At 34.0% G+C, this 24,919-nt stretch overlaps 3 protein-coding genes across 5 annotated transcripts in view; 1 reads left to right on the top strand and 2 right to left on the bottom strand.

Moving 5' to 3' along the window:
* Positions 1-1,678: 1,678 nt before the first annotated feature.
* Positions 1,679-4,507, bottom strand: LOC139890555 (uncharacterized). 3 transcript variants are annotated; one of them, XR_011773362.1, is made up of 4 exons: positions 4,378-4,507; positions 2,189-2,861; positions 2,003-2,087; positions 1,680-1,935 (listed from the first exon to the last, which is right to left on the bottom strand). XR_011773362.1 is itself a non-coding variant. In XM_071873429.1 (3 exons), exons 1-3 carry the CDS (start codon positions 4,441-4,443, stop codon positions 2,068-2,070), a joined length of 759 nt encoding a protein of 252 aa, XP_071729530.1. In that variant the 5' UTR covers positions 4,444-4,507; the 3' UTR covers positions 1,679-2,067. The 3 variants fall into 3 exon arrangements, 1 of the variants encoding a protein (XP_071729530.1); XR_011773361.1 differs by having other exon boundaries at positions 1,680-1,894; XM_071873429.1 differs by having other exon boundaries at positions 1,679-2,087.
* Positions 4,508-6,387: 1,880 nt separating this feature from the next.
* Positions 6,388-10,717, bottom strand: LOC139890554 (uncharacterized). The gene is made up of 9 exons (XM_071873428.1): positions 10,416-10,717; positions 9,463-9,564; positions 8,183-8,401; positions 7,694-7,752; positions 7,525-7,613; positions 7,322-7,434; positions 7,165-7,227; positions 6,995-7,071; positions 6,388-6,734 (listed from the first exon to the last, which is right to left on the bottom strand). Exons 1-9 carry the CDS (start codon positions 10,686-10,688, stop codon positions 6,602-6,604), a joined length of 1,128 nt encoding a protein of 375 aa, XP_071729529.1. The 5' UTR covers positions 10,689-10,717; the 3' UTR covers positions 6,388-6,601.
* A 1,952-nt stretch (positions 10,718-12,669) lies between these two features.
* The window catches only part of LOC139887596 (G-type lectin S-receptor-like serine/threonine-protein kinase At4g27290), a 134,691-nt gene continuing 122,441 nt past the window's right edge, over positions 12,670-24,919 (top strand). The window contains exon 1 of the mRNA XM_071870672.1: positions 12,670-13,821. Coding sequence (XP_071726773.1) covers positions 12,670-13,821 — 1,152 coding nt within the window. The remainder of the gene's footprint in view (positions 13,822-24,919) is intronic.

Raw genomic sequence — 24,919 nt, 5'->3', positions numbered from 1 at the left:
TAAAAAAAGTATGTGTGATTATTTGTCTCTTTAGTTGAATTTATTATAATTTTTTGGACAACAGTTAGTTGGGGAGATCTACGCGATCATCTCCCGCAGTTGTTATACCCGCTTCCCAACTGCGTGCTCAGAAGGAAACACACACCAATCTCATACGGGGTATGGATGGTAACACCGCTCTTCCTTTTACCCCCAACGCAATGTAAGAAAAGTGTCATGGGTGGTTATTCATGATAAGGAATAGGATGAAATGAATCTAATATAATTAGCAATAATCAAGATCACTAATCAACCTTAATTAATTTAAATGAAATTATATTAGTCCATATTAGAAATGAAATGAATTGAAATGAAATTGAATTAGTCAATCTGTAAGTTTCTGTCACCCGAAAGCACGGTCTGGCCACGTGATTTTCAAAATAAAAGTAGAAAAGGAATAACTCTGATCATATATAGTGTGCTCCTACAATCAAGGGCGAAACGATAAAAGGGACAAACGAGGGCTGTGATCAGTGACGAATTCAGGATAAAAATTTAATGGGTCCGAAAAAGATTTCAAAGCTAATTATATCTAACTTAAAGGTAACTTAGTGGTTGTTTACTTTCAAAAAATCATATACATCCTAAAAATATTATATGAGATCTTATAATTAAATTCAATAATGTCCTATTGTAAAAAAAATCTCAAAAGTAACCCCACCCTCAATGAAGTAGACTCGCCACTGGCTGTGACCGCCCTAAAAATTTGGATAAGTACTGGGTTGTGTAGTCTTTTGAGTTACGAACATTTGATTTTTTTATTCAACCAAATCGGAATCCGTATGAAGGAGATATGACCAAAATGATGAAGACTCGCAGATGTTGCGAGCTGTCACCATCTTGATCATATATCTTTCATACAAACTCATATTTTAGCTTTTAGCTGGTAATTGGTAGCTTTTAGCTGATGGCTGGTAACAATATATTTGTGTTTGGTAGGATTTACTATCGTTCGAGAAAGACATTTAGAATTTCGTTGATATGCTTGATCCTCTCAACAAAAATGTTCAAGTTTCGCCACTGTCTGCAATAGCCGTAATCTCCTATCTGGACACAACTACTTGGAAACGTATCGGGGGCATTCTGGGCAACATCTTTAGTAGACGTCGAACGTTGATAAATTTTCAACGAGCAATAATAGAATGGGCTTATTTGTTTTCCAAATTCAACAACTATACTTTCTCAAGTGTTGTAAATCATTTAAAATAGCGGGACTCAAATCTGCGCCCAACTAGACAAAGACTTCCACATAACGATCCCTAGCTTCTAAGGCAATGCGGTACACCTAGCTATTAACCTTTTTTTTTTTTAATTAAAATGGGAATTCAACTTTTTTTTTTTACTGACTAATTTCAGGACGACTATTCGTTCTGCGAACAATTCGGAGTCATCGCAGGTGAACCTCCGTGACCATAAGGGAGAATAACTTTGTAGTCCCATGAAAGCTATTAACTCATAGGTAACTGTATGTAAATGTTTAATTAGGTATATTTGCTAAGTTAATGCCTGTTCACTTAAAGTCAACCTTCTCAATATATGGTTTGTTTTAAAAAAAACAATTATTGGTTATCAAGTCTCTTTAGTTGACCTCGGATGATGTTTCAAACAAATTGCATGTGCAGAACATGAGGGTCATTTATTTACCTTATGGTAATGAAGTAGAAATCTAGATCGAAATCAATATCAATTCAAATAATTTTTAAAATTCTACTCCGTATATCTTTTTTATGTTCTTACCAGCAACTCCACAACTTCATTGCACTTCTTCTTTCTACAGCGCAAAACCAAAGAAGACGAGCCCGTGAAGCTCAGCAATCGTGCAATTTGAAGCCCCACAACGGCTTTTTATGGACCACTTCAGAAGTTTATGGATTATGGTTAATATGGTGATTTACCCTAAAAAAAACAAAGACGTGTGAAATAGAAGAGCTTAAAATCATGTCAATACAATACAACAACAAACCTGCGAAACACTGAATATCAACAATCTCTTTAGATGGCTCCCTCAAAATACAGCGCTGACGCCTGCTAACAAACGACTCCTAATCCTATGACAGGTTATAGATACAGAAAATCATGCAATTAATCAGATTACACGGTTACAAGATTAGCAGAAAACAGGATATGCTAGCGGTTTGACCTCACTGACCTTCAACATGACAACCATTCTCCACCGCACCTTCTCCTTTGGCTTCCACATTTTTCTCGCTAAAACATTTAAAATTACCCTTATGCCCCTCAACTGCGCCATCTTTCTCAGCCTCAGTTTTCGACATTTGCTCTGCTTCGTGGATTAATTCTCCTTGGTTATTTTCATGGACTTCTTTACCATCATCTGACAGGGGTACATGTGGAATTTTACACACTTCATCGGTTTTGATTCCATCTTTTTTATCATCCACGGAATCCTTCTCGGTATCCCCTTTTTCTTTACCTTCTGTGTCATCAGGGGCATTTCCGTCTTTTTCCTCAACTTCTTTCTCAGCCTCTTCATCTTCCTTCATTTCAACCTCAATGTCGGTGATTGGTTCAGGGAGCTCTTCGTCCTCCGTTTTATCCTTCTTTAAACTTGAAGACTTTCTGACCCGTTTCTTAGGTGATTCAATCTCGAATGCGGGTGAATTTGACTTGCCCTTCTCACTAATTCTTGTTGACCGCCTCGGACTTTCACCGCTTCCCCAGTCAAAGTCCGATAGTTTGGGCCCACCAGGGTGTGCATTAAGGTATTGCTCCAGTTGCTTACGGTTCATGATGTCATCTCCTGTAGGGGCAACAAACACAATTTTGCTCTTCTTTGGAGTATCATCTTCCTTTTCCAGAAACTACACACGATATTTAGTGTTATAAATGATGACAAAACTACATTATTACGATAATAAAACAAAATTTTCTAAATAAAACAAATTATAATGGTATCATTCATTTTTATATGCACTTTGGGCGACTTACAACCCATTTGTACGTAGATTTTGCCTCACGAGTATACCTTCTAAAACTGATATTCATAAGAAACTCACTAATAAACTAATGAAAAAAAAAAAAAACAAGTTGATCAAATCCAAATTTGAAGGCACCACTACTTGCGCTCGTTTCCCAATTCAGCAAAAAATGATATTTGACCAGACTTATCATTTGAGATAAAATGTTGCCTAAATCGACCATTTTACTTAAGAATGGGTCAAAATTGCCACCTCCACGAAAGAACTTATACCGTTACACAAATGAAACTCACAAAGATAACCGCTATATAGTTTATAGGTCTAAGAGCATAAAACACATCATGCTTAGTTACTCTTTACAGTTTACATCCTCATAAAGCTTTGATCTGTGCTTAAAGCTAACTATCCACGGAAACTCATAACAACTTACAAACAGTTTATATTAAACAGGGAGATTTGGTCTTTAGTAAGGGCTTTACATATAACCTAAATGAATATATCTTCTAGTTCTATGCGATATTTTTCACCTTTGGATGTGATCAAGCATGTTATAGCTTGAGTGCAAAAAATGGGTATGTTTGGGGATTGAGTGTTTACTCTCAGCTATTCGCGCAGACTCGATTCGTGATCCAGTAATCCGGCCAGGGTGGCTTAACAATCAATCTATGACGCTCGAATCGGTAGGAAACTCGAGTGAGTTGATTCTACTGAGTTTGTAGAGTGAGAAAGTGAATGAGAGAGAAAGTACAAAGAGAATGTCAAAGTACTAGCCTCAAATGTGTGTAAGACAGTAAAAGTATGTAAGAAGTGAACAGTACATACTTTGATAGCCTAACAATGATAACGTGTCATAATATGATGGAACCGGTCTGAGTCTGTCTGACATACTAAAATCTCGGTCAAAGTCAATGTTGTTCAAAGTTAGGTCAAACTTGTGCTCTATACATATGTTTAAATAATTACGGAGTACATATGAATTATGTTTGTATAGTCATGTGTAATATATGTATGTTAAATATATATTTCTAAAAGTCAAGGTTAGTCAACACCCAACTCGACCGACTCGAACAACTAGTAGTTTCAAAGTCCGACTGAATCGTCTCCGTCTTAGCGACTTTTGTAACCTTGCTTGAGCCCTAAATAAGTTATTTTCGAAACATTAAAACCCATTTATTTCCAGCCATGTCACTACAAAACCCTAAATTTCAAAACCCCAAAATCAAATCAAAATTATCACCAAAAATTCAAAACTTGTGCAATATTGGACTACATCAATAACAGCAGAACCCAATTTACCAAAAGAAATAGTATAAAAAATAGTAATAATGATACACATCAACTATAAATCATATGACACACAGTATAAATTAAAATGTAAAGGATAGGGTAAAGCAAGAACCTTTTTTTTCCAGCCAGTAGGTGCAGGTAGCTCCAAAGCAACAACTTCATCATTTGAGCTTGCCATTTTTATTTAATAGCAAATAAAACCTAAAAAAAACAACTTTTTAACTAATATAAAATGGGTATTGCAATTTGCAAATTGCAAGTACATACATAATCTAACTAAATATGATATAACAAAGAGTTAACCTGTCACAAATGTTTATAGAAGACGGATGAAGTGACGAGAATTTATTTCACCTTTTATATTTTTCTTTTCAAAAACTGGTTTTTTATTGTTCGAAATTTTTGGTCGCATGAATGAAAAGAGAACACTTTTTTACAGTACTTGAGGGCGGTTAGCTGGCAGATGTTATCTTTTGGACCTTGTATTATGTTATAATGACATTTTAGTCCTTGTCTTAGACCATTTCGAACTTCAAATGTCAAATCAAATGTATAAAAGTTCACTTTTTTTTTTTTTTTTTTGGGCTAAAATAACGATTACTATTAAAATAAAGGAAACTTCATCAATAGATGAAAATCCTAAACCGATACAGAAACAGGAAAACAAACAAACGACGAAAAGGCTCGAAAAGAGAATAGTTGAAGCTCGTTTCCGATCGAAATACATTGTTTAGCATCATAATATTTTGTTATTTTACACCAAAATAAAACCTCTAAGTTTGTTATAATTTTTGATTAATAAGTACTTTCACCTATAAGTTTCTGACATTGGTGTTTACTCACCACTAAAATTCCTACTACATTTTTTATTCTTGTTTCTGTTAAGAAAAAAAATTTCGAGTTAATTGTTTACATAGTTATAAACACGATAGAGTAATTACTACACTAATTAAATCACATGGTTTTGATTAGTTGATACAAATGGTTTTGAAGTTAAAGATAAATAACCTACAGAGTATAATAGCAAGTAATGAAACACGTACCCTAGGCAAATACATCTCATCATCGCATAGATTATCGATCAGGGTACAAAATTTAAGAAAGGAAAAGAAGGGAAACTGACCAATCGAGCTACATGAAACATTAAGCAACTAAAGCAAATCAATCAATAACTTACGGTGCATCTCTTACTACATTATTTACAATCATAGAAAGTTATATATATAAGCATTGCCATGACAGTTGCTGGTGCCATTGAGGTGAAGGACGAAGCACCATTACAGATGGTGGTGATGATTGGAAGTGGTGGTGGTGATGGTGCATCAACAGAAGGAGGGGCATATGTGGGTGTGGGTGTGGGTGTGGGTGAAGGTACATCAGCGGATGGAGGGTTGTCGGTGATGATTGGTGGTGGTGCATCTGTGTATGGAGGGACAGGGGTGAATAGTGGTGGTGGTGGTGGTGGTGGTGGTGGTGGTGGTGGTCTTGCGTATGAAGGGGCGTCGGTAAATGGTGGTGGTGGTGGTGGTCGTACGTATGAAGCGGCGTTGGTGAATGGTGGTGGTGGTGGTGGTCGTGCATATGAAGGGTTGTAGGTGTTGGTTGGTGTGGGTGGTGTCGGGGTAGTTACAACAGGGGGTGGTGGTGGTCGTTGTGCCCCTGTACAGTAGAACTGCATGATTGTAAACATAATAGCCATGAACACCATGACTAGGTTCAATTTGATTAAACCAGTTGCAGCCATTTTATTATAAGCTACCTTGGTAAACTTAAATTTATGTCATTTATATTTTACTGAAGTTGATAATGGATGAGGAGTGGTTATCTATAAGTAAGCATTGCATCTAGCTAGCATTCTGGTGAATCAAGTAATGCAACTTGTTTGTTAATATATGAACTTGTGGTTCACCTTAATAACAGTTTATAAGGCTTATATTACAAGTTAAGAGATATACAAGTGTTTGAGATTTGATGAATTGTCAAATTCAATTTTTAGATTTATTTTGAATCATAAGAATAAAAAAGGTTAATGTAATAAATAAAATATGAGTTGATAGCTGAATATTTTGTAACTGTGAGCTACGTCTCTCATGGTATCGTTAACGAAATTCATCATGTCTATTAAAGTACTTGATATTATAGAACATAAATATCATATTTTCACATACAAAAGGATTTAAGTACATGTACATATAGCAACTTCATCATATCTATCACTCGTATCAATTTCATCATCATGTCTATCACTCCATTGTATGCATAAGTTAAACTAGAAAGACTCCAAATTTGATAATATCACACTACACATTTGTGTTACAGACAGAACCTGGACCTAGCTAGTGATGTGGTGCATATGGGTTTGGTGCACCGTAATAGGCCAGGGGTGGAGGAGGAGCTCGGGGCGGGATTTGTGGGTAGAACATTGGAGGAGCAGCTTGGGCTCTCATCAATGAATTTGGTTCATTAACCCTGTAACCAAAAAGTGTAGAAAACTTAAAATTAATTTTATCATTTTAACACATACTTTTGAACAAATACTATTACGAACTGCATACAAGTCGATGTAAACATGCAAAGTACTAACATGATAGATTAGTATTCGTGAGAACTAAACTACTATTACTTTAAGTTTAAATAATGTTCAATTTAAATGTGAATCAAATTTCATCTATATATATACGGTATATGAATCAGTTGCCCGACGCTCAAAAAGTAATCGTGAAACTTACATTGATGGCTGACCACCAGTTTGCTGCATCATCTGATCGTGTACGTACTCATCAACTCTCTGTTTTGCCAGTGCAACCTATTTGGCATCGAATAAATACACATTAATAAAGTCAATTATTTACATATTTAAAATGATTTTTCAAATTTAACATCGACTTGTATAACCGACCTGTTGAGCACTACCACCCAAATGAAGTTGCCTATGTTTGTTTTCACCTTTCCCACCATGAACCTGTATAAGACATCAAACACAACTCGTCTCAAAATGATCCATCCATTTATGTAAATAATATAAATCCAAAAACATAAAATATATAATTAAATACCTTGATTGTTGCACCTGATTCTGTTCTAATCCTTGATATGTTCGATCCACATCTTCCAATTAATCCACCAATAAATGTCTCAGATACCATCATCTCCATAGTTACATATTCATCTGAAGAAGGTACAATTTTACAACTCAACACAACTGCAAATGTAGAAATATAAAAAATACAAAGAGCTTAAAGTAAGATGTGTTAATAACCTGAAGGGTCCATTTGTGGTTGAGGTGGCCGCATTAAACCAAAATTATAAGTAGGGCTGATGGAGATTATCTGTTTAGGTGGATTATCCCTACATACAAATACAAATAAGATGTATAACTATAATTGGACACAAACATGTGATAAAACATATATATTTTGAAATAAAACCTTAGTAAACATCCAATCTCTACCAGTGCCTTCAGCACAGCAGGAACATCTCCTGATATCTACATTTTTCAACATCCAAAAACTCGGTCAAACTCGGTCAAACTCAGCCAAAACTCGGGTTTACACAAAAAAATCAGTTAATTCTCGGCTAAAAATGGGATTACTCAGAAAATCAATCAAAATTCAAACAAAACTTGGCCAAAATGCCAAAATTTGTTCAAAGTCAAATTTGGTCAACATCTAAGTACTCGAGTTGCCGAGTACTCAATAAAAAGTCCCGACCGAGTAATCCTCGAGTAGCGAGTCTTGCAACCTAGGATCTAGCCGATTCGATTACCCAGAAATAAATTGCCCAACATTATTTATTAATTAGTATGTTAAATTTTATGATTATTACAGTAACTATATTATTAAACTAATAATCTAGTGGAGACACTAATGACAGTTTCTACATGTTATAACTGCATACACAAAGCATAAAGTAAGTACCTGGACAACTCGATCAGATTCATAAGCAGATGCACATAAAGGCAACTGATTTTTCTCAAGTACAGTTACGGTAGCACCAGACGAATTCCTAAGTTGTCCTATCATCTGACCCGACACCCCAATCAACGCGCCAGCTTGGCAACCAGATATTAATAGTCTTATTGTATTTGCTGCCACATGCCCTGTTCCAACTCTCTGTCTTTCAACTTTTTCATCATCCTACAAGATTGCATTTAAGTACTATATATATTTTATATATAATAATAAATTATGCAACTTTTTCTTCTAAGTGAGTTTAATCTTTAAACTTAACCCATTGGAGATACGATAAGAAAAACCTGACTCAGACCCGTTACAAATTTTGAACTTTTATGTAACTTGACAAACCATTACACCATACAAAACATTACTAACAGACCCATACACTGATAATATACATCTATGTTTCAACAAAGACTTGAACCCATTGAAGTGATGGGTCTGGCAATAGAATGTAAAATGCACTAGTAGAAAGAAAGAATATGTGATGACATTGAAAAATCAAAAATCCCTTTTTATAATGGTATACGATGTCCTGAGTAGAGTAATGTATGATCTGCCATAAAATATGAAGGAAGGGTGTATGGGAGCAGGGGAAGAAAGATGGGACAGGGTGAAGGGGGAGGGTGGGAAAAGAGTGATGATCCTTACACCAGCAAGTTTTATCCATACACCAGTAAAAATATGCTTTAAGGGGTTGTACTGTACAACATCATAATGCATGTTTGGTGGTGTATAGACAAATTAAGTGGTGTAAAGATAAGGAAGGGATGGGGTGGGGAATGGAGTAAGAAAAAGGGAACCTTCCGGAAAGAAGATGGATGGAGAAAGAATCGTCTATATTTACCTTTGGCCTCCGAATGTGACATCACCTTTATTAGCTACAAGCCTAATCGGATAATTTCACCAAGTTCTCGCTGATCTACATCTGTTCTATGACCTATCAAAATGGTCAACATTAAAAAAGGATAGAACTTTAATAGCTAGTAAACCAACAAAATGTATTGTTAACAAAACAAGCCTTTGTCTCTAAAAAGGACACGTTAAATGTAGTAATGATTTGTTTCTATATAAATTCATTGATTCATTGATTGGTGGAACTTGTGCAGCACCTACTAAATAGATGGCATAGAATATAGCTTTTAAAGAGCAAATTACGCACTGTCACGATGAGATTACTTTTTAAAGGACAAGAATGAAGAATAGGTTTCAAGAACTATAGATTATATATATTACATTACCGTGAGTACCAAACGACCAATTTGGTGGAGCGCATACTCTGCCTCAGTAAAAGTGTCCTCACTATTTTTAGAGCTTATGATGATTACACGCTCTTCATGCCTCTGCAACACAAAAGATAAGAACATATGTAGGAAACTTATAAACCAAACATTAAAAGGTAATCATTAACAAATAAATATCTAACTAAAATACCATCAAACTTTGTTCGCTTCAACTTATACAGATGTTTTGTTAACCACATATAATCTAGTTAATCTATGTGTTTCTCCATACAATTGGGTTTTACTTTTAATTACTGCAAAATAATCCAGATATGATCACTAATCAACACATTTGATGTTCAGAACTAAATTTATTAGTTATATATGTTATTCTACATCACAAGGGTTCCAATAAGATCTTGAATATTGGTGAGAAATTATCTAAAACAATCATTTCAAATGGGCATAATTTCAATGCATAAGAATCTAATTCAGATGCATTACATCTAATTCCATATGCTCTAAAAATAATCAGATTAGTTCTTGACGTTCTTACTGATAGCTGATATTGTATTCAATCCAAACTATATATACATATAACCTATATATTGAAAGAAAACTCAAAATTCACAACTCGAATCATATAAATTAAGAAAATTTAAGAACTTGACACTCTTAAATCTCAACTAAGTGTTTGGCTAACATTGCAGCATCACAACGACAAATTCATAAATTCTACAGATGAGCATTAGACTACATGAATGCATCTGATACAAAATGTTTCAAAACACCATCAATACACCTTCAATAGAGATACATAATTAAAATGTTTGTGATTTATAGTCTTATATAATTGGATACAGTGAAGTGATATTTTATTAGCTCTTACCATAGTTATAGACTGATACAAACATATAATATAAACAAGCTATATAAAAATATATATATGTAGTGTCAATAAAGGAACGAACCGCAATGGCATCAGCGATCTTTATATTAGCTTTAGTATCTTCTCGAACCTTCTGAATGCGATGTCCACCTTTACCGATCACTTTCCCTATCTGTTTTGACGGTAACAATATTCTAAACAAAATATCTTGCCCTAAAACTGCTCGACGCTTAATTGGCTGCACTTCCGCCGCAGTGATTGATGATTGACCATCTTCACGACGGCGCTTTGTTGATGGCGGAGCGTCCACCGCTGACGGTGGATCGCCGGTGGTTTTGCGCTGTTGGTTTGTCATCTGTTACTCAATTTAGGGGTGATTGACGGGTTCAATTCGATAACAATTTTCGTAATTACTTTTATTATTTTATATTTTATTTCACTTAAAATACTTACTTTCTTTTTTTTTTTTTTGAGAAATCTTAATAGTATGTGAAATGACCAGTAGAACTACGGATTTATTTAAGCGAAACAGTTTAATTATATATTTTAGGTATTATGTATATGTAAATGTAAATGCTAAAGTCATTTAGTTTAATAACCCGTGGAACCACATAGTCCGATTAAGAAACTCGTCAGCTGAACAATTCATCAAACACCTAAAATGCATATTATCATTATCATTCTTAAAATACATGAATAATCAACAGAATATTAGATTAACTTCATTCACAACGCAATAATCAATGAATCCAATAAACAAATCACAAATACAATATGAAATCCAGAATAAACTATAGTCAATCTGACAAGAATGATCACTCAAATGTTCATAAACACATGAACAATAATATGAAATCACTCAACAATCGGAAACCTTAAACTGGATCATTGAATAATAATAAAAACCATGATGAATTGAATGAATGAAAGAAAGAGGCTGGTAAAAAAAAAAAAAAAAAAAAAAAAAAAAAAAAAAAAAAACTAGGTTATATATCTAGGTTAACAATAATTTCCAGAAAGTACCCTTGAAGTCATCAGCTTCTAACTTTAGCCACAACAACTTTCATCATTTAATAATAAGTTCCTTTTATTCAACTTTAGCCACAAACTGAAACAAAAACATTTCATGTTAAAAAATAAGAAACTTAACAAGGATTAGATTGAAAACATTAAACCTTATAATTCAACATGAATGAAGAAGCTAGGGTTCATGATTTTTAGGGATAGAAACTAAAATGGCAGGGAAAGGAAATTGATAAAAATACCCTTGCGTGTATAGCATGTGAGAGGTTTTAAGGAAATCTTATAACGTTCGTTAGTGATATGGGCTTCCCACTTAACTTTGTTAAACCACATCGCCTATCAAGACAAAGAAAAGTTTTGAATGGATTAGTAATACAAGGTAATTCAAGGGACTCCAGCCTAATTTGTCCAATTAAATTTTTTTATTTGATGTCTCAATATGACAGAATTCAATATTTTTGTAGGATTACATCTTTAAACATTTATTTCACAAAAATATGAAACATTCAGGCTTGTTTGAGTGGTCACCGAGTTGCCCAATGAAGCACACTACCCGGGTTCGATTCCTGGCTATGCCAAATTGTTGAAAAATGGAGTGTGGCTAGAGGGTGCGCATAATGCGCAATTCACCCGGTACCAAGTCTCGCGCTCGGGGGGCTTGATTACCCGAGGTTTTACCTTCTATGAGGGAGTCATTGTGCTCGTTCATCGGAGGATTTCCTAGTTTACCCAAAATATATATATATATATATATATATATATATATATATATATATATATATATATATATATATATATATATATATATATATATATATATATATATATATATATATGAACCTTGAACAACTCAAGGTTAAGCGTAAAAATGAGTGTAACTGTAACGTGTTTATATATATGGCTTGAATAATATGACCTTTGAATGATAGCAAATGTAAGCCGAACTCACATAATAAACATCCAGTACAAGTTGAAAGCATCCTAAACAGGTTGGGTCAAACAGGCGTGGTCAAGAGTTGGGTCAATATGGCTTGACACAAATTTTCCTAATTTTGCATATTTGAATATTTTAAGCCTCAACAACTATAATTTAAATATTAATACTTTCTGTGCGTTAGCAGCAGCCAGGTTTCAATAATAGTAACTATATGCAAGGGTCAACTACATTAATCTTTAAACCACCCCCAATACTTAAATCTTTATGCAACAATCACCTAATCATCATTAGCCTTTTTACATGAACATCAATGAAGGTGTTTTTCATACTCATGATTTGTAGTATTATTTATTCTTTTACACTTTTCAGTTGTATCATGGCAACAGACACTATACTAGTAAATCAAACCATTAGAGAAGGTCAAACTATTATTTCATCTCAAGAATCATTCGAACTCGGGTTCTTTAGCCCTGGAAACACCTCTAACCGATACGTAGGCATATGGTACAAACGTCAAGCAACAGGCACGATAGCTTGGGTTGCTAATAGAGATACTCCTGTTACAAACAAATCAGGCGAGTTAACTCTTCATCCAAACGGAGTTCTAGTTATTCGTGATTCCGCAACTAATATAATCATCTGGTCATCAAGTTCATCAAGAAACAGTACCACCTCAGTGGCCCAACTGTTAGATAGTGGTAATTTTATGGTTTTTGACGGTGAAAAAGGTCCGAAAAATTACATTTGGCAAAGCTTTGATTATCCCGGTGATACGCAACTACCAGGGGTAAAATTGGGAAGAAATTTGGAACGGGGTGTCATCGCAAACTATACGTCATGGAAGAGTGTTGATGATCCATCTCGAGGTTCGTTTATGGTTTATATGGATTTTAATGGACTCCCACAAATATATCGAAATAATGGAGATGTGATCCAAGGCAGACTCGGATCATGGAATGGTATTAGGTTTACAGGGGCTATGAATAATGAACCGAATCCCGTTTATACAAACACGTACGTCTCGAATGGAAACGAGACTTACCAGGTATTTAATCTGGTAAGTAGCTCGGTTCTTAGTATAATGAAGTTAACTCCTGATGGCGTTATGGGACGATATAATTGGATTAATCCAACGCAAGGATGGTTTTTGTATTATCAAACAAGGACCGATCTTTGTGGTGGATATGGATTATGTAGTGTTTATGGAAGTTGTGATATTACACAAACAACGATTTGTGGATGTCTAAAGGGGTTTGAACCAACAAATCGGGATCAATGGGAATTATCAGATTGGACGAGCGGTTGTCGAAGAAATTTGCCATTGAATTGTAGTGTTGAGGTAGGATTTCGAAAGTATTCGTTCATGAAATTACCAGATACCAGGAAATCATGGTTCGACAAGAATATGACACTTGAGCAATGTGAGGTAAAATGTAAAAGTGAGTGTAATTGCACAGCTTATGCGACTTTGGACATCAAGTATGGTACTGGTTGTTTAATGTGGTTTGATCAGTTAATCGATATGAGAGTAATTCCCAACAACGGACAAGATATATATATATATATATATATATATATATATATGATGGGAAAATAATCACAACGGACAATCTACAAAGCGGAAACAAATCCGTTTGACCAATACTTTCCCGACCCGTATGAACCCGTGAGGATGCTAACAAACAAGCTATACCAAATCCAACCCAAATCAGTAGCTAAACAATACCAAATCAGTAGCAAATCAGTAGCTAAGCAATAATCAAGCACACACAATACACACGAGACTTTTTACGTGGAAAACCCCTCAAAATCGAGAGTAAAAACCACGAAACTCGTAAGCCACTTAAATTTCCCTATCATCAACAAGAGAGCAATACAACAATCCTTCTCTATATCAACTAGAGGTATACAACATAATCATACTCTTGAACTACAACAATCAACAAGTATATGAAACAATTAAAGACAAAAGAGGAATGATTCACCCAATAAACTGCCCTCTGTTCCAGCAGCGAGAACACGAGGTACAGGCCTCTTTAGACGAATTCAACGGTTGAAAACCTTGGCACTGATGTCAGGAAGACGCAGCCCAAATTTGATGAAGATCCAACGGTTAGATCTCCGGAGATCGTTAATTTACTGACCAGCTGTCTTTGTAGACGGAAATTGAGAAAACACACTTTTTCTTTGAAGACTTTTTTGCTCTCTTCTCTCTTGATGATTGAATACAGCTGCACACACCTAATCTAAATAATGCCTAAGACACTTGACCAAGTCAACAAGCATCTTGGGCCTAAATTTTTTGGGCTTGGGCTAAAGATAAGTTTCCTCATATTTGGAAACATATAAAGAACCCAACAAATCTCCCCCTTTTCAATTATGAGGAAGGAATCGCCATCCCGGAGATCGAGCAACATACCTTGAGCTTCTCACTTGCTAAAGCCTTTGTGAACATGTCGGAACCATTATCATCGGTGTGAACTTTATCAAGTTCAAACGAACCATCTTCAAGACGTTCTCTAATCCAATGATACCGCACATCTATATGTTTTGTCCGCTTATGATACATAGAATTTCTAGCCAAATGAATCGCACTCTCATTATCACAAAGAACCACATATCGTGATTGCTTAAACCCAAGGTCTTGTAGAAACCTTTTCATCCATAATAGTTCTTTGCACGCTTATGTTGCTGCCATATACTCAGCCTCGGTTGTAGGCAATGCAACACACTTTTGTAACCTTGATTGCCATGAAACTGCTCCCCCAGCGAAGGTCATCAAATATCCAGAAGTGGATTTCATGTTATCTTTGTTTCCTGCCATATCTGAGTCTGTATAACCAACAAGCATCGGCTCTCCATTTCCAAATGTGATACCCAACTTTGAAGTACCTCGTAAGTATCTCATAATCCATTTAACTGCTTTCCAATGCTTCTTACCCGGAATTAACATAAACCGACTAACAACACCTACTGCATGAGCTATATCAGGCCTAGTACACACCATAGCATACATCAAGCTACCAACCGCTGAAGCATATGGAACTTTATCCATCTCCTCAACATCCTCCTTTGAAGTAGGGCAATCTCTATCTGTTAGCTTAAAGTTGTTAGTAAGAGGGGAACTAACCACTTTAACATTCTCCATGTTGAATCTACTAAGCACCTTTTCAATGTATTTCTCTTGTGATATATGTAACATCTTAGCACCTCTATCTCTAGAAATCCGAATGCCAAGAATCTGTTTTGCTGGTCCCAAGTCTTTCATAGCAAAAAACTTGCTCAATTATCGCTTCAACTGCGCAATTCTTTTAATATTTTTACCAACAATCAACATATCATCAACGTATAACAACAATATGATGAAATCATCATCACCAAACCTCTGAAAGAAAACACAATGATCTGAAGTTGTCTTTCGATAGCCTTGCTTTCTTATAACCGACTCAAACTTCTTATACCACTGTCTCGGTGCTTGCTTCAACCCATATAGACTTTTCTGAAGTCTACAAACATAATTTTCTTTACCCTTAACCCGAAAACCTTCAGGTTGCATCATGTAGATTTTCTTATCCAAATCACCGTGAAGAAAAGCAGTCTTGACATCCATCTGTTCAACCTCAAGATCAAGACTAGCAGCTAACCCAAGAACCACTTGAATAGATCCCATCTTCACGACCGGAGAGAAAATCTCATCAAAATCAATACCCTTTTTCTGGCTTAATCCTTTAACGACTAACCTAGCTTTGTACCTTGATTGTGAAGTAAGCTCATTTGTCTTCACTTTGAATACCCATTTGTTTCCCAAAGCTCTTTTGCCTTTAGGTAACTTCACCAGGTCATAAGTATTGTTCTCATACAAAGAATTCATCTCATCTTGCATAGCTTCACCCCACTCTTTCTTATGCTCATCTTTCATTGCTTCTGAATAACACTCTGGCTCTCCCCCATCAGTGAATAATACATACTCATCAGCAGAATATCTAACAGAAGGATGACGGTCTCGAGTAGACCGCCTAAGTGGGACAAATGAAGGAATATCTGGTACTGGAATCTCTACCTGCTCCGGAGCATCACCAACATCAGTACCATGTTCATCATTCTGAACATCATCTCCAACATCTTGTGGAGTAACTGGATCCAAATCAACAAGATCAGTACTAGGTTGAGGAACTGAATCTGTCTTCTCAACATCTTTTAACATCTGATCTTCTGTAAAAACAACATCTCGGCTTCGTACAAGTTTCTTCTGAACTGGATAATATAAACTGTACCCAAAATCATCTTCACCATAGCCGAGGAATACACATGGCTTAGTCTTCATATCAAGCTTTGACCTCTCATCTTTGGGAACATGAACAAAAGCTTTACATCCAAAAACTCGTAAATGACGGTAAGAAACATCTTTGTCGCTCCAAACCCTGTTAGGAACATCAAAACGCAAAGGAACACAAGGGGTTAGATTAATAATATGAACTGCCATATTTAAAGCCTCACCCCAAAAGGAATCGGACAACCCTGCATGTGAAAGCAAACATCTAACTCTCTCAACCAAAGTTCTTGTAACGACCCGGAAATTTCCAACCAAATTTAAACCTTAAGCTTTATATAATTCCGACACGATAAGCAAAAACCCTAATGTTGAGTCTAGAAAGTCTGAAATCTATATATGGATGATTAGTTACCCTCTTGATTAATCCCGACGATTCACGAACAATTATTTGTAAATAAATATAACTATAAATATAAGAATATATAATATTTTGATGAAAAACAACAATTAAATTAATTATGTAATGTTAATGTATATAAATATGTATATGTTAATATATAATATATAATTAATACTAAATGATATTAGATTAGTCATTATATTGATATTAGTAGTATTATGGTTATAATAAATCATTTTTGCTATAATATTATGTTATTTGTAAAATTATGAGATAGAATTATTGTTATTGACAAAAAGATTATTATTATTATTATTATTATTATTACTATTATTAATATTACTGATATTGTTATCATTGTTATTTCTTTTATTATTATTATTATTTGTTTCATTAATAATACATACTAATATTTGTATAATAAATATTATTATGTTTCTTTCTAAATATTTAAAATACAAATATAAATGTAATTAATGTATAATATGAAATACGTTTTTTTTTTATTTTTCCAAATCCCTTTCAAACTGTTAAATTTGTCCCCTATCTGATAAATGTATCGACATCCATAGATTCCAAATACAAATTGATATCGATTTCTTTATCTTTTTCTTATTGTTTTTTTTTTACTAATGGAATAAAGCTATTGATTCATTTTGTTATAAAGCTCGATGTATTCCAGCTGTTACCAGTGATCAATCAACTTCACAATTCACACTTTCATCTAACAGTTTTTATGTAATTAAATTTAAACAGAAAAGGGAACCATATAACTCGCGTATCCCTGTTTATTCTTCTTTTTAACATTCCAACGAAACCGACTTGGGTTTCCTACTGTTCGAACAAAACATATCACCACTACACCACTTTACAACCATCGAGCATCACCACCTTTATACATCACCGAACCTCCAACACTTTTCACCACCATCATAAACAACCACCCTTAACATGTACAACCACCTTGAAATCCACCACTTTTATTTTTGAACACCATAAACCACCGATTAACCATAAACCACCACAAAACCTTTAATATGTTGATGTTAAAAACCCCATTCGTTGCTTCTGTATACGTCCATCATCGACCACCCCAACAACCGCCACCACCTTCTATTTATATTTTTCATCTCGTTTCTACTGTTACTATGTTTTTTTTTTCGTAATCCAATACCCACCCCTACGAGAGAAATGATGAACGGAAACCATAAGATGATGAAGAAGAAACGAGTCAATGATGATGATTATTAATGATGATGATGCGTTACAGAATAACCCCACACCCCACTAATCTTTTATTCAAGTTAAATTACAACGTGTATTTTTGGAAGAAACAATAGATACTGTGTAATATCGAATATATATATTTAAGTAGGTCTTGAATCAGAAAAAGCAAATCAGAGTAGACGGTTTGGTGTGATTGTATGTAACGAGGGGATATGAGTTCGAATCTCCACTGTGGCATTATTTTTGGGAAAAGAACCGAAATCTGTTGGACCATTTATGATTTAGTTTTACGATGGGCCGAGTTGCTGTTAGGCCATTTAATGTATGTTGGGCCAGACGAGTTGTTAACGGACTGTTGTGTTAGGCCGAGTTATAACTTGTTTTTGTAGTTGGGCTGGATCTTGATTTATTGGATACTGAAAACGGGTTATAATAAATTAAACTAGGTTTAAGTCACAAAAACAAGGATAGTTGAATGGTTTGGATGGGAGTTCATTAAACAAGAGGTCTATGGTTCGATTCTGGTCTAAAGCATTCTTTTTATTAAAAGACTTGAAGGTAGTTTACTCAACTTTATTATTATTATTATTATTATTATTATTATTATTATTATTAACATTGTCATTACTAATATTATTATTATTTTTATTATTCTAAAGTATTAGTATTATATAGATATTAAAATCATTATCATAATTATCATTAACAGTAAAATTAATATTTTACAAGTATTATTATTAATATCACTATTATTATCATTGACATAGTTATTATTAACATTATTATTATTTTCTTTCCGTAATATTAATTACTATAATTATTATTATTTTCACTAATATTAATATGACTTTAGTATTATTATAATTAATATTTTTAACAATTAACTGATATATATATATATATATATATATATATATATATACTAATAAAATAAAAATGATATAATTAATAAATTAACTATATATAAGCTTATTTGACTACAATAATGTGTATTAATAAATATACCAATGATATAGGTTCGTGAATCCGAGGCCAACCTTGCACATGTTAAATGATGTTATATGTATTTTTACTACAAAATACATTAGGTGAGTATATAGTCCCACTTTTAAACTCTAAGTATTTCGGGATGAGAATACATGTATTTTATGTTTTACGTTATGGACACAAGTAACTGAAAAATATATTCTACGTTGAGTTGTACCACTGGCATACTTCCCTGTAGCTTGGTAACTATTATTTACAGCGGTATTGTAAACGCGAATCCTGTTGATAGATCTATCGGGCCTGACAACCCCAACCGGACTGGACGACCAGTATTCAACGGTTGCACAGTACTTCGTTTTGTGACTACACTTGGTACGGTGTAGTAAGATTTCATAATAAAGGGAATATGCGACGTGATTAAATGTTAAGTATGGTTACCAAGTGCTCAACCACTTAGAATATTTTTATTAAAATGTTTACATATGAAATCTTGTGGTCCATAGTTATAACGCTGCTAGCAACAAACCTATATATCTCACCAACTTTATGTTGACATTTTAAAACATGTTATTCTCAGGTACGAATTAAGTCTTCCGCTGTGCATTTGCTCAATTTAAGGACATTACTTGGAGTCGACCATCGCAATGGGACCAAATGTTGAAGATATCGTCCGGATGGATAAGGACGGGTCTTTTCAGTTGGTATCAGAGCGTTGGTCTTAGCGAACCAGGCCTTGCATTAGTGTGTCTAACTAGTAGTTGTTAGGATACATTAAGTGAGTCTGGACTTTGACCGTGTCTGCCTGTCAAAAGTTTTGCTTATCAATCCTAGTCGGAAATCATCTGCTTATCATCCTTAGGGAACTGCCTGCTTATCATTCTTAAGTCTAGACACGTCTTACTGCATTTAGTGCATCGATAGTGTATAGACAAAATTCATATCTTAGCGTATCTGTTACTATAGACATTGCCTGACGTATTTCAAAGATTCTCCGTAATTCATGGGATTTTGATATTATATATACATATGTAAATTATGTATTGAAGAGTACCAAACCCAACTCCTATAATCTATTCCAAACCAAAAATTCACTTCTCCGACTATACAAGATGGATTCTTCATCCAGTTCGAATTCCTCCGACTTCGATAGCTACGCCGATATGGATTTCCATTCGAGCTCCGAGAACAGCGTCACCGGAATGGATCAACCAATTTCCCATCATCTATTTTGGATGAATTGGGGATGGGTTCGTAATATACTAAATCTCTGGAGGCAAGAAGAAGGTGATCCATTCCATCCACCAAATTGTCCTCTTAACGATGAACCTGAAGCACTTACCGGTGAACCTATTCGAAACACCATTTTCTCGCTCATTTCTAGAGTATCTCGTCATGATTACATACTATCCCATATTTCGAATCTTGTTCATTCGCTCGTTCCAACCGTCAATCATCCCGGTATAATAGAAGAAGTCAACGAGCTTCGCGCTCGGGTAGTGGCTTTAGAAAATACGGTGCGAAGGTTACAAACACCAGCAGCAGCACCAGCAGCATAATCTATACCACCATCATCAACACCGACAGTACCCATATTACCCTCAACCACAACCGCGTCGTAAACCTCAACATCATAATTTGTACCTCGGATATCAACATCACTCACCTCAATATCACTATCTGTACTTCGAGTATGATCTTCGTTTTACATATCATTTTATATCGATTATCTTCGCTTTACTTATCGTTCTATCTCATTTATTTTCGTTCGACATGGCAATTATGTAGTCTCTAATGTTCTAGAGGTCATATAATCAAGTGCCAACAATAAATCAAATGAGTATAATATCTTATTGACCCATTAAATCTATGATTACATCCGAAGAAAATATATATGCAAGTATATTTTCATAAAGATTGTAATTAAAAATTCTTTCGTACAAACTGTTAATGATGAAAATATTTTAACGGGTGGGTAGTACCCGAGGAACATTTAGAATTTACATTAATAAGTTACATTGTACATTTTTCGAATCTGATTCAACGATCATTTGCTATCTTGCTTACAACTACCGATATTCGTATCTGTTCACCACCGAATAACCATTTTTATTCAAATTTCATATTTGGATTTTTATCTATCAGAATCCAACAAGTGGCATAATGAAGAAAACATTGGACAAAATAAAAAGTGCTAGAAACAAACAAATTAATTATGAGAAATTCTGTTAGGAATCCACGCTAACTGTTCCTAGTTAACTGTTCCCAGCTAACTATTAATTCCGTATTACATTTTATCGCAATTTAATTTATTGTCATTTAAGTTCTGTTATTTATTTTACGCACTTTAAATAACGGGACACGTACACAAGGTTTCGACCTATCATATCGACCCATCTATATATATATTTCGGAACAACCATAGACACTCTATATGTGAATGTTGGAGTTGGCTATACAGGGTTGAGGTTGATTCCAAAATATATATATACTTTGAGTTGTGATCGACACTGAGACCGGTACACGGGTCACGATACGTATTAATTATATATATTAAATTATATATGAATATATTGAACTGTTGAACTATTGGACCATTGGACAATCGGACTGATAGACTGCTAACTATAGACAAGTAAAATGAATTAAAATATTGATTATAACATATGAAACTAAACTAATCTTCAAGTTTGCCACTTGATTCTATCTTAAACCTCATTTGTATCTCAACGTTTACAATCCGAGTACAAACCTATCAGGATTCTTGAAAATACCTAAATCGAGAAATTGAACCAACCGCACTTCATCTACGGAAGAAAAGATTTATGCACCTGAAAAACTCTCGAACCAAAATTCATAGTTTCATACGTACCCGTGTTGAATCCTTTATCATTTATTAGCAAAAACAACCTTACGATTCTTCTTCAAAGTAGTTAATTTTGTCACAGCTCCAGCAAGTTAACCTCGATTTCTCAACAAGACTAGTCTTAATATAACCTCGACATATATGCGTTGTCCTTTCGCCATCATTACCGGGGAACCTTTTATATTCCACGACATCATCAGCAAATGTACCAGCAGTTCGTTATCCCTTTTGGTGGAGTCCGCAATCAGTATTTTGAAAATCTAGCAAAACTTCTCCCGTCATACCTATAACGTTTACCCCTAAGAATTTTATATTCCGAATGTGAAGTTTCTGAAAAACACCCAGAATTACGAACTTGTTCTTGGAATGCTGATGAAGCAGCAAAAACTGTAAACTACTTTAACAGTCAAAAGTTTGATGATAAAGTACAGTGTGTTCGGTAAAGTTCAGAAAAAGAGAAGGGTTGGAACTGGAAAATGGATTGAGCAAAGTATGAAGGAGACTGTGGACAAATTATGAAAACTAAACCTGACTTCAAAGGATCCAAATGATTCAGTGTCCGCTAAGATCGTCGGCAAACACCTTAATTCTCATTCTAAACCTTCACAGACAAATCTTCCTCATCATCCATCAATGATAGAAAATCTAAGATACCATTGTGCCTTTCATTATAAATATCTTCAATATTTCTGAAGATATTTTCATAAGCATTCTTATCTGAGATCATTTATCCTTCTGTAACATCTGCGTTACAACATAAAAGAAACCGTGTTAGTTTCTAGATTCTGAAACCTTCAAGTTTATAATATGAATGTTTTGAAGTAGTGTTGGGAACTGATGCATGAATTAATATAATATAATGACACTTGATCAACGTCATTATATTACAGTAAGTCATGTTGAGTTTTTAATGGAATGTGATGATTCATAGTACCATCGTCATGTGCCATGTTACACGACTCTTACATTCTATCTAATCTCTAAACATATCAAGAAAATATTCTCTACATGATTCGGTTTTTTAGGATATTCTAGTAATTTGACAAATCAAAATCGTGCCACTATCATATCTTTCTAAGAGCATTAGCTATGTTCATTCCAAACTTCATATCTACGAATTCCGAACCATTACTCGCTTGACTCGAAGTCGGAAGAAGGAAATAAAAGCATGAAGCTCCGAAAAATAATGAAGAATATAAAGCTCAATAATAATCCCAAAATTTCAAACCGTGTATATCGATATAGACAGCAATATAGAGACACGGGAGAAATAGAAACACTATAAACACAAGAGTATAGTAGAAGTAAATAAAATCCTCCGGTGGAAGATGAAAGAGAAGGATGAAAGATGTGAAAATTAGGAGTATATCAAGAATTAGAATTGGATGAAGCATATTGATGAATGTTTTAAAGTAGGAATTAAGGAGAGAGGGTAGAAAATGTGAGTTGTGGAAAATAAGGAAGATGAAGGAGTGGATTTATAAGTGAAATATCCGACAAAGAAATCACAACAGATTTGCCGCATTAAATCAAAGGAGATCCTGTTTTCTAAATCGCCGAAGAACCAAATCTTATCACGAAAGATTTTTTTTTTTTAAATCTCGTGAATTCCGGAAATCAATCATAAACACGTCATCAGTTAAAACGATACCATATTACTCATTTCATTTTTTTGTGATAGCTTAACTCGTGCGCTTCATATGATCGAATCGTTTTATCTATATTTTCCAATAATGATAAAACTCTATTATTACCTCATATTCGTCATGAAAACATTCCTATTGTTATTTATGACAACCTCTATCAAATTTCGGGGACGAAATTTCTTTAACGGGTGGGTACTGTAACGACCCGGAAATTTCCAACCAAATTTAAACCTTAAGCTTTATATAATTCCGACACGATAAGCAAAAACCCTAATGTTGAGTCTAGAAAGTCTGAAATCTATATATGGATGATTAGTTACCCTCTTGATTAATCCCGACGATTCACGAACAATTATTTGTAAATAAATATAACTATAAATATAAGAATATATAATATTTTGATGAAAAACAACAATTAAATTAATTATGTAATGTTAATGTATATAAATATGTATATGTTAATATATAATATATAATTAATACTAAATGATATTAGATTAGTCATTATATTGATATTAGTAGTATTATGGTTATAATAAATCATTTTTGCTATAATATTATGTTATTTGTAAAATTATGAGATAGAATTATTGTTATTGACAAAAAGATTATTATTATTATTATTATTATTATTACTATTATTAATATTACTGATATTGTTATCATTGTTATTTCTTTTATTATTATTATTATTTGTTTCATTAATAATACATACTAATATTTGTATAATAAATATTATTATGTTTCTTTCTAAATATTTAAAATACAAATATAAATGTAATTAATGTATAATATGAAATACGTTTTTTTTTTATTTTTCCAAATCCCTTTCAAACTGTTAAATTTGTCCCCTATCTGATAAATGTATCGACATCCATAGATTCCAAATACAAATTGATATCGATTTCTTTATCTTTTTCTTATTGTTTTTTTTTTACTAATGGAATAAAGCTATTGATTCATTTTGTTATAAAGCTCGATGTATTCCAGCTGTTACCAGTGATCAATCAACTTCACAATTCACACTTTCATCTAACAGTTTTTATGTAATTAAATTTAAACAGAAAAGGGAACCATATAACTCGCGTATCCCTGTTTATTCTTCTTTTTAACATTCCAACGAAACCGACTTGGGTTTCCTACTGTTCGAACAAAACATATCACCACTACACCACTTTACAACCATCGAGCATCACCACCTTTATACATCACCGAACCTCCAACACTTTT

Source organism: Rutidosis leptorrhynchoides, chromosome 2 (assembly GCF_046630445.1).
Source record: "Rutidosis leptorrhynchoides isolate AG116_Rl617_1_P2 chromosome 2, CSIRO_AGI_Rlap_v1, whole genome shotgun sequence".
Taxonomy (NCBI): Eukaryota; Viridiplantae; Streptophyta; class Magnoliopsida; order Asterales; family Asteraceae; genus Rutidosis; species Rutidosis leptorrhynchoides.
The sequence above is the reverse complement of the archived record's forward strand: the minus strand, read 5'-3'. Positions and strand labels throughout refer to the sequence as shown.

What these genes read in the sequence shown, in the direction of transcription:
- LOC139890555 (XM_071873429.1), bottom strand. Translation starts at nt 4,443, where the DNA reads ATGGCAAGCTCAAATGATGAAGTTGTTGCTTTGGAGCTACCTGCACCT. An exon ending in CTACTGGCTGGAAAAAAAAG is followed by an intron (nt 2,862 to 4,377) that starts GTTCTTGCTTTA and finishes TATCGTGTGTAG; the next exon opens with TTTCTGGAAAAGGAAGATGA. An exon ending in GAATGGTTGTCATGTTGAAG is followed by an intron (nt 2,088 to 2,188) that starts GTCAGTGAGGTC and finishes AACCTGTCATAG; the next exon opens with GATTAGGAGTCGTTTGTTAG.
- LOC139890554 (XM_071873428.1), bottom strand. Translation starts at nt 10,688, where the DNA reads ATGACAAACCAACAGCGCAAAACCACCGGCGATCCACCGTCAGCGGTG. An exon ending in TTGGTCGTTTGGTACTCACG is followed by an intron (nt 8,402 to 9,462) that starts GTAATGTAATAT and finishes GCAATCTTGTAG; the next exon opens with GATGATGAAAAAGTTGAAAG. An exon ending in AATCAGGTGCAACAATCAAG is followed by an intron (nt 7,228 to 7,321) that starts GTATTTAATTAT and finishes TGTCTTATACAG; the next exon opens with GTTCATGGTGGGAAAGGTGA.